General features: G+C 42.3%; 1 protein-coding gene across 5 annotated transcripts in view; it reads left to right on the top strand.

Moving 5' to 3' along the window:
- Positions 1-15525, top strand: part of DNA2 (DNA replication helicase/nuclease 2) — a 64314-nt gene extending 48789 nt beyond the window's left edge. For 4 of the 5 annotated variants that reach the window (XM_074382316.1, XM_074382315.1, XM_074382318.1 and 1 more), the window contains 6 exons: positions 4608-4801; positions 4894-4983; positions 5067-5271; positions 8168-8257; positions 8899-9081; positions 13995-14360. In XM_074382316.1, the coding sequence (XP_074238417.1) occupies positions 4608-4801; positions 4894-4983; positions 5067-5271; positions 8168-8257; positions 8899-9081; positions 13995-14231 (999 nt within the window). In that variant the 3' untranslated portion in view covers positions 14232-14360. Of the gene's footprint in view, positions 1-4607; positions 4802-4893; positions 4984-5066; positions 5272-8167; positions 8258-8898; positions 9082-13994; positions 14361-15425 lie in introns of those variants that run through there. The other variant, XM_039478407.2, reaches the window with a different exon arrangement.
- The last annotated feature ends 462 nt before the right edge of the window (positions 15526-15987 follow it).

Raw genomic sequence — 15987 nt, 5'->3', positions numbered from 1 at the left:
TTCTCCTGCCTCAGCCTCCCAAGTCACTGGGATTACAGGCACCTACCACCATGCCTGGCTAAAATTTGTATTTTTAGTAGAGACAGGGTTTCACCATATTGACCAGACTGATCTCGAACTCCTGACCTCATGATCCACTTGCTTTAGCTTCCCAAGTAGCTGGGACTACTGACGTGCACAACCATGCCTGGTTAATTTTTTGTATTTTTAGTAGAAATGGGATTTCACTGTGTTGGATAGGCTGGTCTCAAACTCTTTTTTTTTTTTTTTTGAGACGGAGTTTCGCTCTTGTTACCCAAGCTGGAGTGCAATGGCGCGATCTCGGCTCACCGCAACCTCTGCCTCCTGGGTTCAGGCAATTCCCCTGCCTCAGCCTCCTGAGTAGCTGGGATTACAGGCATGTGCCACCATGCCCAGCTAATTTTTTTGTATTTTTAATAGAGACGGGGTTTCACCATATTGACCAGGATGGTCTTGATCTCTTGACCTCGTGATCCACCCGCCTCGGCCTCCCAAAATGCTGGGATTACAGGCTTGAGCCACTGAGCCCAGCCAGTCTCAAACTCTTGACCTCAAGTGATTTGCCCTCCTTGGCCTATCGAGCCACCACGCCCAGTCTGGTATTTTGTTTTTTGGTGGTTTTTTTTTGTTTTGTTTTGTTTTTTTTTTTTTGAGACAGATCTCACTTTGTCATTGAGGCTGGAGTACAGAGGCATGATCATGGCTCACTGCAGCCTTGACCTCCAGGTCTCAAGTGATCCTCCTGCCTCAGCACCCCTAAGTAGGTGGGACTATGGGTGTATGCCACCATGCTTAGCTTATTTTTGTATTTTTTGTAGAGACAGGTTTTCTCCATGTTTCTCAGGCTAGTCTCGAACTCCTGAGCCCCAGCAATCTGCCCACCTTGGCCTCCCAAAATGTTGGGATTACAGGTGTGAGCCATTGCACCCAGCCCAGTTATTCTATTTTTTCTTTTTCTTCACTGAGACTCTGCTTTTTGTTCATTTGATTCAAGTGTGTTCATAATCACTCATTAAAATGTTGTTACCATGGCTGCTTTAAAATCTTGATCAGATAGTTCTAACATATCTGTCACTGTGGTGTTGGCATTTATAGATTGTCATCTTTTTTCATTGAGTTTGAGATTTTCCTGGTTCTTTTTTTTTTTTTTTTGAGGTGGCCAGTGTCACAACCTCTCCTAAATCAAATATTTGCTCAAGCTGGTCGAAGTGGCTCATGCCTGAAATCCCAGCGCTTTGGGAGGCTGTGGTGGATGGATCACCAGAGGTTGGGAGTTGAAGACCAGCCTGAACAACATGGAGAAACCCCGTCTTTACTAAAAATACAAAAAATTAGCCGAGCATGGTGGCACATGCCTATAATTCCAGCTACTCCAGAGGTGAGACAGGAGAATTGCTTGAACCCGGGAGGTAGAGGTTGCGGTGAGCTGAGATTGCACCATTGCACTCCAGCCTGGGCAACAAGAGCGAAACTCTGTCTCAAAAAACATAAAAAAATTAAAATTAAAAAATAAAAAAATAGGCCGGGTGTGGTGGCTCAAGCCTGTAATCCCAGCACTTTGGGAGGCCGAGGCGGGTGGATCACAAGGTCAAGAGATCGAGACCAACCTGGTCAACATAGTGAAACCCCTTCTCTACTAAAAATACAAAAAGTTAGCTGGGCATGGTGGCGCATGCCTATAATCCCAGCTACTCAGGAGGCTGAGGCAGGAGAATTGCCTGAACCCAGGAGGCGGAGGTTGCGGTGAGCCAAGATCGCGCCATTGCACTCCAGCCTGGGTAACAAGAGCGAAACTCCGTCTCAAAAAAAAAAATTAAAAAAAAAAAAAACTAGCTAGGCATGGTGGCATGTGCCTGTAATCCCAGCTACTCAGGAGGCTGAGGCAGGAGAATTGCCCGAGCCCAGGAGGTGGAGGTTGCGGTGAGCCGAGATCGTGCCATTGTACTCCAGCCTGGGTAACAAGAGCAAAAATCCATCTCAAAAAAAAAAATAAATAAATAAATAAATAATGACATGTTAGTTTAATACTGCCATTTAATATTAGCTGGCTATTTTGCCCATTAGATGATGTAAATTCTTAATTTTATTGATGCTCTTTTTAGTATTTTTTAGAAAGGCTGATACTGTTTGTTCCTTTCTATGTGTAGTGGTTCTTTCAGAAGCTCTTGTAAAGCAAGTCTGGTGGCAATGAAATCTCTGAGTGCTTGTTTATTCAGAAAAAACTTTATTTTTCCTTCACTTATGAAGCTTAGTTTGGCTGGATGTGAAATTCTTGGTTGAAAATTCTTTTCTTTAAGGATGTTAAATATTTGTCCCCACTTTCTTCTGGCTTGTAGGGTTTCTGCTGAGAGATCTGCTGTAAGTCTGAATGGCTTCCCTTTGTGGGTAACCTGACCTTTCTCTCTGGCTGCCCTTAGTATTTTCTCCTTCATTTCAACCCTGGTGAATCTGACGATTATGTGCCTTGGAGTTACTCTTCTTGAGGAATATCTTTGTGGTGTTCTCTGTATTACCTGGAGTTGAATATTATCCTGCCTTGCTAGATCGGGAAAACTTTCCTGAATAATATCCTGAAGCGTATTTTCCAGCTTGGATTCATTCTCTTCGTCACATTCAGGTACACCTATCAAGCGTAGATTAGGTCTTTTCACATAGTCCCATAATTCTTGGAGACTTTGCTCATTCGTTTTTATCCTTTTTTCTCTAATCTTGTCTTCTTGTTTTATTTCATTGAGTTGGTCTTCGACCTCTGATATCCTTTCTTCTGCTTGATCAATTCGGCTGTTAAAACTTGTGCATACTTCACGTAGTTCTCGTATTGTGTTTTTCAGCTCCATCAATTCACTTATATTCCTCTCTAAATTGTGTATTCTTGTTAACATTTCGTCAAACCTTTTTTTAAAGTTCTTTGTTTCTTTAGATTGAGTTAGAACAAGTTCTTTTAATTCACAGAAGTTTCTCATTATCCACATTTTGAAGCCTGCTTCTGTAATTGGAACACACTCGTTCTCCATCAAGCCTTGTTCCGTTGCTGATGAGGAACTGGGATCGCCCGCTGAGGGAGAGGCGTTCTGATCTTGGGTATTCTCAGCCCTTTTTGGCTGTTTTCTTCCCTTCGTTATAAATTTATCCATCTGTGGTCTTTGTATTTACCGTCTTTGTAATTGGGTTTCTGAGTGGACGTCCAACTTATTGATTCTCAGCGCTGAAATCTGAGCAACCCACTGCGCTGACCAAATCAGCGGCGTTAAGATTGATGGGCTTTTCTGACTCTGCACCAAGAACCGACGCTCCGAGGCGCCGGCAAAACCGCCTCGCCTGTCTCAAGAGTCGCGCTGGCGACCCGTGGGGCTCCTCCACTGGGAATCTCCTGGTGCGTGAGCAACAAGAATTCATGTGAAGGTGTGGCGTCCTCTCATTCTTTGCGCTTTCACTGGGAGCTACAATCCTGAGCTGTTAGTGATCAGCCATCTTGGATCTCTCTCCATTTTTCCTGGTTCTTATAATGATTGATTTTTAATTGAAATATGAGCATATTTTTTTTATTATTGAAAACTTCTGTTTTAGCTGGCTTCCTTTCACACTGCCTTGGTAGGGGAAGAGGGTGTACTACCTCATTACTGCAAGATGGGAATCGAAGTGTGGGTTCCTCGCTCAGCCTCCTTTGACCAAGGTGGGAGGCTCCTCATTACTGCTGGGTGTGCTGGATGGAGTTGAAAGTCTAGGCTCCCGATATGGTCTCCATTAACATTAGGGGTTGGTACCAGTTACCAGTCATCAGGGATGAAAGACCTGACCCCCTACCTGGTTTTCTCTGACACCACCCTGGTGGGCACCTTGTTACAGCCTTGAGAAGAGTGGGGATCTACTCTCCTCAGTGTTTGCTGCTGTCTGTTTAAGGGGGGCTGTAGTTTTTTTTCTGTGATATTTGGCTAGAGTGGTTATTGTGTGAAAGTTTTCTGTCTGCTAGGCTTTCCCTTTCCTGTTCCTTTAACTAGAGAGAGGAGACTTGGGTTGAAGCTGTTTTTAGTCAGCACCCATTGGTGTTCCTGGGTTGTGGTTCCCTCAGTTCCAAATCTGGAATCTATAAGGCGATATGAAAGCACAGGGAGTCAACTAGTATGTTCTTTCTTTGGTCCTGAGCTCCCTAGCTGGTCTGCCTTCTTCCACCTTTCAGAGTCTTCTTTTGTTTGTTTTATATATATAATGCATAGGGATTTTAGTTGTTGTTTGTAGAAAGAATAAAGAAAAGTACTCCTTCCCAGAAGCAATGTGCTGGTTGACATTAAACAAAACAAAACAAACTTACTAACTTATTGCCTCTTGAATGTTTCAGATTTCCATTGGGAAATACCCAAATGTGAGCATTGTTCATAGTGTCTGGAAAATTTATTTGATTATTTTTAATTGATAGAAAAAAAAATAAAATTTGCATGCTATAAATATTTTGGAATTAAATCATATCAAAGGATTCCTGATGCCATAGAACAAAAACCTTTTTCTGATCTTTTCATTTCAAAAATGAGAGAAACACCACTACATTTCTTTTACATATTAAATAACTGATTTGTTTTCCTTGTTTTTAGCTTATAGTTGCAACAACATGTATGGGAATAAACCATCCAATATTTTCCCGTAAAATTTTTGATTTTTGTATTGTGGATGAAGCCTCTCAAATTAGCCAACCAATTTGTCTGGGCCCCCTTTTTTTTTCACGGAGATTTGTGTTAGTGGGCGACCATCAGCAACTTCCTCCCCTGGTGCTAAATCATGAAGCAAGGTAGGCAGACATTTAAGTGTTAATTTTAAACCAGATTTGTTTTAAGGGACAGATTTAGTACACTGGTAAACCTGAATCTGATTTGTTGACAGAGCTCTTGGCATGAGTGAAAGCTTATTCAAGAGGCTGGAGCAGAAGAAGAATGCTGTTGTACAGCTAACGGTGCAGTACAGAATGAACAGGTATTTGTAACAGTTAGCCAGGAGTGGTTTCCATGTTTGTTTCCATCTACCAAAACTAAAGTTATCTGTTGTAATTCCCTTAGTAAAATTATGTCCTTAAGTAATAAGCTGACCTATGAGGGCAAGCTGGAGTGTGGATCCGACAAAGTGGCCAATGCAGTGATAAACCTACCTCGCTTGAAAGATGTGAAGCTGGAACTGGAATTTTATGCTGACTGTTCTGATAATCCTTGGCTGATGGGAGTATGTGAACCCAACAATCCTGTTTGTTTTCTTAATACAGACAAGGTAATCAAAATTTTCTCTTCAGTTTTTCTCATTTTGTTGTATTATTTAAGTTTCTCAGTTTGCATTAGCATATGCCCTGTTTAGAGCTTACCAGTTAAAAGGCAGAACTAATGTACTTCTAATACTTGAAACCAAAATAGCCTTTTCTTTCTTTATGTGTTTTTTTTGTTTGTTTGAGACAGAGTCTCACTGTGTCACCCAGGCTGTGATCTTGGCTCACTGCAGCTTCCTCCTCCCAGCTTCAAGTGAGTCTCCTGCATCAGCCTCCCAAGTAGATGGGATTACAGGCGCCCACCACCACACCTGGGTAATTTTGTATTTTTAGTAGAGATGATTTTCACCATGTTGGCCAGGCTGGTTCCGAACTCCTGGCCTCGAGTGATAGGCCCTTTTCGGCTTCCCCACGTGTTGGGATTACAGGCATGAACCACTGCACCTGGCCTTTCCCAAGGACTTTAAATGGCTTGATGCTTATTTTTGAGAACTAAGAATTAAGTTTTGACTCTCTATTTCTACAGTTTGCTTTATGTAGTGTTCCTTAGCATTGAGTCGGAAGCCTTTACTTAAGTTCATATAAAAATATAGTGACCTGCCGGGCGCGGTGGCTCAAGCCTGTAATCCCAGCACTTTGGGAGGCCGAGGCGGGTGGATCACAAAGTCAAGAGATCGAGACCATCCTGGTCAACATGGTGAAACCCCGTCTTTACTAAAAATACAAATAATTAGCTGGGCATGGTAGTGTGTGCCTGTAATCCCAGCTACTCAGGAGGCTGAGGCAGGAGAATTGCCTGAACCCAGGAGGTGGAGGTTGCGGTGAGCCGAGATCGTGCCATTGTACTCCAGCCTGGGTAACAAGAGCGAAACTCCTCCTCAAAAAAAAAAAAAAATATATATATAGTGACCTTCTGGACGTGGTGACTCATGCCTATAATCCTAGCACTTTGGGACGCCGAGGCAGAAGGATCACTTGAAGCCAGGAGTTGAAGGCCAGCCTGGGCAATGTAGTGAGACCTTGTCTGAAAAAAAAAAAAAAAAAAAAAAAAAAAAAAATCTAAAAAATTATCGGGGTGTGGTTGGGCGTGGTAGCTCACACCTGTAATCCCAGCACTTTGGGAGACCGTGGTGGGCAGATGATTTGAGTTTAGGAGTTCAAGACCAGCCTGACCAACATGGTGAAACTCCATCTCTACTAAAAATACAAAAAAATTAGCCGGGTATGATGGTGCTTACCTGTAGCCTCCGCTACTCAGGAGGCTGAGGCAGGAGAATCTCTTGAACCCAGGAGGTGGAGGTTGCAGTGAGCCAAGATCATGCCACTGTACTCTAGCCTGAGTCAGAGCAAGACTCTGTCTCAAAAAAAAAAAAAAAAAAAAAAATTACCTGGGTATGGCAGTGTGTACCTGCAGTCCTAGCTACTTAGGAGACTGAGCAAGAGGATTATTTAATTCCAGTTGTCAAAGCTGCTGTGAGCTGTGATTACATCACTGCAATCCAGCTTGGATAACAGCAAGACCCTGTCTCAAGAAAATAAAATAAGAATATAGCAACGGCCGGGCTTGGTGGCTCACGCCTGTAATCCAAGCACTTTGGAGGCCAAGGTGGGCGGATCACCTGAGGTCGGGAGTTCAAGACCAGCCTGACTAACATGATGAAACCCTGTCTTGAAAAGAAAAATAAATAAATCAATAAATAAATTTAAAAAATAAAAAAAATATAGCAACCAATTATGTGAGCATATTATTCTAAAATAATTGTCTCCTGTTATTAAGATGGATGGAACTAGCTCTACTACATGTCTGCGATGGAATTTTTATTTCATAGATACTGCTCTTAGCAACTTGGGTTGAAGAATTTTATTTTATCTTAACATCTAGAGGCAGGCAGACTTTGGAAAACGATTCAGATAAACTGATTTCACAAATGACTGCTTTTATAAACCAGGATTCTAGCTTATTAATTGTAAGTTTCATTTATTTACTTCATCAATAATTACTCAGATTCTTTATTTTTTAAAATTTTTAAATTTTTTATTTTTTTTGAGACGGAGTCTCACTCTTGTTACCCAGGCTGGAATGCAATGGTGCGATCTCGGCTCACCGCAACTTCCGCCTCCTGGGTTCAAGCAATTCTCCTGCCTCAGCCTCCCGAGTAGCTGGGACTACACGCGTGCGCCACCATGCCCTGCTAATTTTTGTATTTTTAGTAGAGACGGGGTTTCACCATGTTGACCAGGATGGTCTCGATCTCTTGACCTCGTGATCCACCCGTCTCGGCCTCCCAAAGTGCTGGGATTATAGGCGTGAGCCACCGCGCCCTGCCCAGATTCTTTATTTTTGCTACTTGGGTTTTCTCTTTTTTACCGTCAGGATTCCAAGTAAATTGCATTAAAAATAATCAAGGTTGCTTAGGGATGATGTAGAAGGAAAAGTAGTCTTTGAAGAGATGTGTCAGGTATGGCAGCAGTTTTATCTGCTCCATTATTTGTATAAAAGGGGACAAGAAAACGGAAAGAGCACAGGTAACGAGACCCAGATCTAAGTTTGAATACTAGTGCCACAGTTTATTGTGAGGCCTTGGGCAAGTTACTTATTCTTTTCTACCTTTGATTCCTGTAAAATGGGGGATGACAAAGTAAAGTATATAAAGCTCAGTGTGTGATCAGCTTTTGTAGGTATTTTAGCCTCAATTGTAGCATGTTTAAGCTAGGTGGTCTCTGCATGGCTTTCTGAAAGTGACTAATATTAATATCATTCATTTTTGTTGATTCTTTCACCTTCATCTTTAGACAAAGATATTTTTCATTTCCAAATTGGTAGTACAGTCTTTATGGCCACTTACATAATTAGAGTACTCTCCTTTATTGCATTATCAGCAAGCTGTATATTTTTCTACTTAGGTTCCAGCACCAGAGCAAGTTGAAAAAGGTGGTGTGAGCAATATAACAGAAGCCAAACTCATAGTTTTCCTAACCTCCATTTTTATTAAGGTAATTTAGATTTTTCAAGGCTAACAAATATTGAAGTGCAGAATAATAGAATATTAGACTGTAAGACGGTTATAATCTTGGCAGCTCTCCTTTAAGATAAGGGGATTGAAGCCTGGTTGTTTTTATTTTAAGAAATGTATCTCAGCTTCCTCTGATGGTAGAAGTGTGTAAAAAAAAAAAAAAAAAAAAAGCGTATCTAAGACATGTAATATTTTATAATGACATTTGGAATTTTCATTTAGGATAATAACTTTTTGTAATGTGAGCCAATTCTAATTGAGTCAATACTGTGATGTAGTGATGGGAGATTGGAAACTTTTCTGTGAAATAAATAGCAAAAGATAAAATGTATTTATTTGTACTGTTGTGTGTGTGAGTGTGAGAACTGTTTTAGTGGCATATAAACCATTACTTTGCCATGAGACTCTAACAATTAAGGGAGCAATGTCTAAGGAATTATTTCATCATGGGAAATATGGACAGATTTAGAGCAAATTCAGTAATTATATTCAGTCTTTGAGATAGGAAAATCTGTTATAAACATCAGTTGGGTACATAATGGAAATATTTAAGTATTAAATTCAGAAAAGTTTAACTTCAACAAGATTTCTTTATTTTAAATTGTGTCTTTTTCCATGTAGGCTGGATGTAATCCCTCTGATATTGGTATTATTGCACCATACAGGCAGCAGTTAAAGATCATCAGTGATTTATTGGCACATTCTTCTGTTGGGATGGTTGAAGTTAATACGGTAGACAAATACCAAGGAAGAGACAAAAGTATTATCCTAGTATCTTTTGTTAGAAGTAATAAGGATGGAACTGTAAGTTAATTATGTTTGTTACTGATTCATTTGGGGCATTTCTCTTTAAAAAATTGTGTGGCCGTGCACTGTGGCTCATGCCTGTTACCCCAGCACTTTGGGAGGCTGAGGCAAGTGAATCTCCTGAGGTCAGGAATTTGAGACCAGCCTGGCCAATGAGGCAAAACCCCGTTTCTACTGAAAATACAAAAAAATTATTTGGGTGTGGTGGCAGGCGCCTGTAATCCCAGCTACTTGGGAGGCTGAGGCAGGAGAATTGCTTGAACCTGGGAGGTAGAGGTCGCAGTAAGCCAAGATCCTGCCATTGCACTCCAGCCTGAGTGGCAGAGTGAGACTCTGTCTCAAAAAAATATATATAAGCCGGGCGCGGTGGCTCAAGCCTGTAATCCCAGCACTTTGGGAGGCTGAGGCGGGTGGATCACGAGGTCGAGAGATCGAGACCATCCTGGTCAACATGGTGAAACCCCGTCTCTACTAAAAATACAAAAAATTAGCTGGGCATGGTGGCACGTGCCTGTAATCCCAGCTACTCAGGAGGCTGAGGCAGGAGAATTGCCTGAACCCAGGAGGCGGAGGTTGCGGTGAGCCGAGATCGCGCCATTGCACTGCAGCCTGGGTAACAAGAGTGAAACTCCATCTCAAAAAAAAAAAAAAAAAAAAAAAAAAAATATATATATATATATATATATATATATATATATATATATATGGTTTAACATTGATAACACATGGCCACAGAGAGGGGAACAGCATACACCATGGCCTGTTGGGGATGGTGAGGGGAGGGAACTTAGAAGACAGGTCAGTAGGGGCGGCAAACTACCATGGCACATGTATACTTAAGTAACAACACTGCACGTTCTGCAGATGTATTCCTTTTTTTTTTTTTTTAAAATATAAACTCAAGATTTTATTTTTTATTTATTTATTTATTTTTTTTGAGACGGAGTTTCTCTCTTGTTACCCAGGCTGGAGTGCAATGGCACGATCTCGGCTCACCGCAACCTCCGCCTCCTGGGCTCAGGCAATTCTCCTGCCTCAGCCTCCTGAGTAGCTGGGATTACAGGCACGTGCCACCATGCCCAGCTAATTTTTTGTATTTTTAGTAGAGACGGGGTTTCACCATGTTGACCAGGATGGTCTCGATCTCTCGACCTCGTGATCCACCCGCCTCAGCCTCCCAAAGTGCTGGGATTACAGGCTTGAGCCACTGCGCCCGGCCAAGATTTTATTGTCTTCATAAAAGAAAAGACGATACTTAGAACTGGATCACTTGGCCTTTCTCTTATCTCCTCCCAGTTCAAAATGCTTGCATCTTTTAATAGCCAGCATTCTCTTCGATCTACAGTTGGGCTCGACACACTCAAGCCTTAGCACAATCTTCTTTGTAGTTTTAGCCTTTTTCCAGAAAATCGTCTTCGTTTTGCCCACCATAGCCACTCTGCTTCCTGTCATAACACTGCTTTCCCTGGGCATATAGAGAATTCTTGCTCATCTTGTACTGTGTCACTTTGTGGGGTTGGTGCTTGCCACTCTTAGAGAAAGTCCGGTGGGTTTTAGAAATGTTCACTGTATTTGCATGAGTGCTACCAGCACAGAAAGAAAACATCTTACTTTTTTTTTTTTTTCTTTTGAGATGGAGTTTTACTCTTGTTGCCCAGGCTACAGTGCAATGGTGCCATATTGGCTCAATGCAACTTCCACCTCCCAGGTTCAGGCCATTCTCCTGCCTCACCCTCCTGAGTAGCTGGGATCACAGGTGCCTGCCAGCACACCTGGCTAATTTTGTATTTTTAGTAGAGATGGGGTTTTACCATGCTGATCAGGCTGGTCTCGAACTCCTGACCTCAGGTGATCCAACTGTCTTGGCCTCCCAAAGTGCTGGAGTGCTGGTATTATAGGTGTGAGCCACTGTGCCCAGCCACTTTTTTTTTTTTTTTTTTTTGATATGGAGTCTTGCCCTGTCACCCAGGCTGGAGTGCAGTGGGGCACAATCTCATCTTACTGCAACCTCCGCTTCCTGGGTTCAAGCGATTCTCCTGCCTTAGCCTCCTGGGTAGCTGGGACTACAGGCATGTGCCACCATACCTGGCTAATTTTTAAAAATATTTTTAGTAGAGACAGGGTTTCAACATGTTAGCCAGGATGGTCTTGATCTCCTGACCTCATTATCTGCCTGTCTTGGCCTCCCAAAGTGCTGGGAATACAGGTGTGAGCCACTGTGCCTGGCCACATCTTACCATTTTTAAGTGTACAGTTTAATAGTGTTAAGTACATTCACATTGTTGTTCAATGGATCTCTGGAACTTTTTCATTTTGAAATCTACAACTCTGTATTCATGAGTAACCACCCACTTCCCTCTTCCCCAGCCCTGTAATCACCATTCTACTTTCTGTCTCTGAATTTGACTAATCTAAGTAGAATTGTACAGTATTTATCTTTTAGCTTATTTCAGTTTGCCAGCTAGATTATCCTATTGTAGCATGTGACAGGATTTCCTTCCTTTTTAAGACTGAATAATATTCCATTGTCTGTATATACCACTTTTTTTTTTTTTTTTTTTTTTTTGTGAGACGGAGTTTCGCTCTTGTTACCCAGGCTGGAGTGCAATGGCACGATCTCGGCTCACTGCATCCTCCGCCTCCTGGGTTCAGGCAATTCTCCTGCCTCAGCCTCCTGAGTAGCTGGGATTAAAGGCACGCGCCACCATGCCCAGCTAATTTTTTGTATTTTTTAGTAGAGACGGGGTTTCACCATGTTGACCAGGATGGTCTCGATCTCTTGACCTCGTGATCCACCCGCCTCGGCCTCCCAAAGTGCTAGGATTACAGGCTTGAGCCACTGCGCCCGGCTAATACCACATTTTTTATTTATCCATTTATCTGTCAGATGGAATGGTTGCTTCTGCCCCTTGGCTGTTGTATTTGAGGCCTCTTACATATAAAATCTTGTTGTATACTTTCAAATTTATATATAATTCAGGGTTTTTTTGTTTTTTGTTCTTTTTGAGACAGGATCTGTCACCCAGACTGGTGTGCATTGCACAATCTTGGCTCACTGTAACATCCACCTTCCTGGTTCAGTGATCCTCCCATCTCAGCCTCCTGGGTAGCTGAGACTACAGGCATGTGCCACCATACCCAGTTAATTTTTGTATGTTTTGTAGAGATGACATTTCACCATGTTGCCCAGGCTGGTGGGCAACTCTCGAGCTCAAGCAGTCCTCCCGCCTCGATCTCCTGAAACGTTTTTTTGTTTTTCTTGTTTTTACCTCTCCTTAGTTCATTTTTCTCAACTGTACAATACATCCATATGGTTTGAAAATATACATAATAGCCCGGGCATGGTGGTTCACGCCTGCAATCCAAGCACTTTGGAGGCCAAGGCAGGCGGATCACCTGAGATCAGGAGTTCAAGATCAGCTTGACCAACATGGTGAAACCCCTTTTAAAAAAAAAGAGAGGCCGGGCGCAGTGGCTCAAGCCTGTAATCCCAGCACTTTGGGAGGCCAAGGCGGGTGGATCACGAGGTCAAGAGATCGAGACCATCCTGGTCAACATGGTGAAACCCCGTCTCTACTTAAAAAAATACAAAAAATTGGCCGGGCACGGTGGCTCAAGCTTGTAATCCCAGCACTTTGGGAGGCCGAGGCGGGTGGATCACGAGGTCAAGAGATCGAGACCATCCTGGTCAACATGGTGAAACCCCGTCTCTACTAAAAATACAACAAATTAGCTGGGCATGGTGGCACATGCCTGTAATCCCAGCTACTCAGGAGGCTGAGGCAGGAGAATTGCCTGAACCCAGGAGGCGGAGGTTGTGGTGAGCCGAGACCGTGCCATTGCACTCCAGCCTGGGTAACAAGAGCGAAACTCTGTCTCAAAAAAAAAAAAAATACAAAAAAATACAAAAAATTAGCTTGGCATGGTGGTGCATGCCTGTAATCCCAACTACTCAGGAGGCTGAGGCAGGGGAATTGCCTGAACCCAGGAGGCGGAGGTTGCGGTGAGCCGAAATGGCGCCATTGCACTCCAGCCTGGGTAACAAGAGTGAAACTCCATCTCAAAAAAAAAAAAAGAGAGAGAGAAAAATACATATATACATAATACCCGAGTGCAGTGGCTCACACCTGTAATCTCAGCACTTTGAGAGGCTGACAGCTGGTGAATCATGAGGTCACAAGTTCGAGACCAGCTTAGCTGATATGGTAAAATCCCGTCTCTACTAAAAATACAAAAATTAATCAGGCATGGTGGCGCTCACCTGTAGTCCCAGCTACCCAGGAGGCTGAGGCAGAAGAATCGCTTGAACCCAGGAGGCGGAGGTTTCAGTCAGCCGAGATCATCCCACTGCACTCGAGCCTGAGCAACAGAGTGAGACTCCATCTCAAAAAATAAGAGTAAATAAATAAATAAAAATATATAAATATACATAATAAAAGGTTTCCTTTGTACTCCATTTTATCTACTCAGTTCTTACCTCAGATAGTCTCCTTTCATTTATTTATTTATTTTGAGGCAGTTTCCCTCTGTCACCCAGGCTGGAGTGTAGAGGCACAATTATGGCCCACTGCATCCTTGACTTCCTGGGCTTAAGCAGCCCTGGCTCAGTGATTCTCCATCTCAGCCTCCTGTGTAGCTGCATCCACAGGTGCACACTACAGTGTCTGGCTAAGTTTTATATATTTTGTAGAAATGGGGTCTCGCTGTGTTGCCTGGGCTGGTCTTGAACTTCTGGTCTCCAGTGATCCTCCTGCCTTGGCCTCCCAAGGTGCTGGGATTACAGGTGTGAGCCACCACACCTGGCCTCATTCTATTCTTAAATTTGCAAAGTTGTCTATTGTATAGGGATGTGTTGCAAAATATTTAACCATTCCTTTGAAGTTTAAAATTGAAAATTTTATTTCTTACAGGTTGGTGAACTCTTGAAAGATTGGCGACGTCTTAATGTTGCTATAACCAGAGCCAAACATAAACTGATTCTCTTGGGGTGCGTGCCCTCACTAAACTGCTATCCTCCTTTGGAGAAGCTACTTGATCATTTAAACTCGGAAAAATTAATATCCTTTTTGTTCTGTATATGGTCACATTTGATTGCACTGTTGTATTTATGTACTTGTATAAATGAAAGCTCTCACTATGTTGCCTAAACTGGTTTCGAGCTTGTGGGCTCAAGCGATCCTCCTGCCTAGGCCTCCCGAAGTGCTGGGATTACAGGTCTGAGCCATGGCCCCTGGCCTATAACTTTTTTCAAATCCACAACAAATGATTAGATTAAAATGGAGTGCTATTTCTTGTTGTATATATGATTTTTTTTTTTTTTTTTTTTTTGAGACGGAGTTTTGCTCTTGTTACCCAGGTTGGAGTGCAATGGCGCGATCTCGGCTCACCGCCAACCTCCGCCTCCTGGGTTCAGGCAATTCTCCTGCCTCAACCTCCCGAGTAGCTGGGATTACAGGCACGCGCCACCATGCCCAGCTAATTTTTGTACTTTTAGTAGAGACGGGGTTTCACCATGTTGACCAGGATGGTCTCGATCTCTTGACCTCGTGATCCACCCGCCTCGGCCTCCCAAAGTGCTGGGACTACAGGCTTGAGCCACTGCGCGTATATATGATTTTTAAGATTTTTTTTTTTTTTCTCATTATAGGGCCTTGCTTTGTCACCCAGGCTGGAGTACAGTGATATGATCAGAGCTGACTGCAGCCTCAGTCTCCTAGGCTCAAGTGATCTTCCCACTTCAGCCTCCCCAGTAGCTGGCACCACAGGTGCATGCCACCATGCCCAGCTAATTTTTGTATTTTTTTGTAAAGACAGTGTTTCCCCATGTTGCCCAAGCTGGTTTTGAACTCCTGGGCTCAAGTGATTCACTCGCCTCCTCTCAAAGTGCTGGGATTACAGGTGTGAGCCACTGCACCCAGCCTTTTTTTTTTTCCCCAAGAGGTGGTACCTAACTCCTTTAATCAGTGTGGAGTGCAGGTGCAGGATCATGGCTCACTGTAGCCTTGACCTCCTGGAATCAGTCCTCCCACCTTAGCCTTCATAATAGTTGGGACCACAGGCATGTACCACCACACCTGGCTATTTTGTTTTAAATATTTAGCAGAGAGGAGGTGATCTACTGTACCTGGCCTTAAAACAGATCATTTTTTAAAAATGTGTACAAAGTTCTTAGGCTAAGATAAATAACTTATTGCTTAAGGGCATAGTTATTCATAGAATGCCATAAAGATCCTTATATTTTTTGTGGTTCTTTAAACCAAATCACAGAATGTTAAATAATAATGTCATAAATTCATGCCATTCTGTATTGTGCTAAAGATTTCTTCCTTAATTTGTTTTACATCATTGATCTTCCATCAAGAGAACATGAAAGTCTTTGCCACATATTGGGTGATTTTCAAAGAAAATAAAGCATTATTTTCCTTGCCTTTTCATACTAGAGCAGCGTCTCTTCTAGCTAGTGCCTAAACAGAAAATTCTATCACCATACAAAATTTAACGCAGTATTTATGTTTTTAAGCACAGGTATACCCAAAACTGTGAAAAGTCTGAATTTATGGGTACTACACATGCATTTTTGACTGACCTAGAGAGTTTGATAAATTTTTACCAGCTTTGAAGATGGATTAACTTTTGACTCTGAGCTTTAAACTTTTAAGTCAGACATTTCAGGACTAATTTGATTTCGTAGATATCATTGTAAGAACTTTATTTGAAAGACTGGATAAAGGGATTTGATTTTTTTTTTTTTTTAATCATTTAAGCAGTCTCGTGATGATGAGAACATAGGTGTGATTCTTTTCTGTATTTTGAGGTCCCTAATCCAAAAGACTTTTTGCTAGGATTTTTTCTGGTATCAGATGTATTTTCACTCTAAACCTAGTCTTTTAAGTTATGACATGA

Source organism: Saimiri boliviensis, chromosome 12 (genome assembly GCF_048565385.1).
Source record: "Saimiri boliviensis isolate mSaiBol1 chromosome 12, mSaiBol1.pri, whole genome shotgun sequence".
In the NCBI taxonomy this organism is placed as follows: Eukaryota; Metazoa; Chordata; class Mammalia; order Primates; family Cebidae; genus Saimiri; species Saimiri boliviensis.
This window is presented reverse-complemented; position numbering and strand designations above follow the sequence as displayed.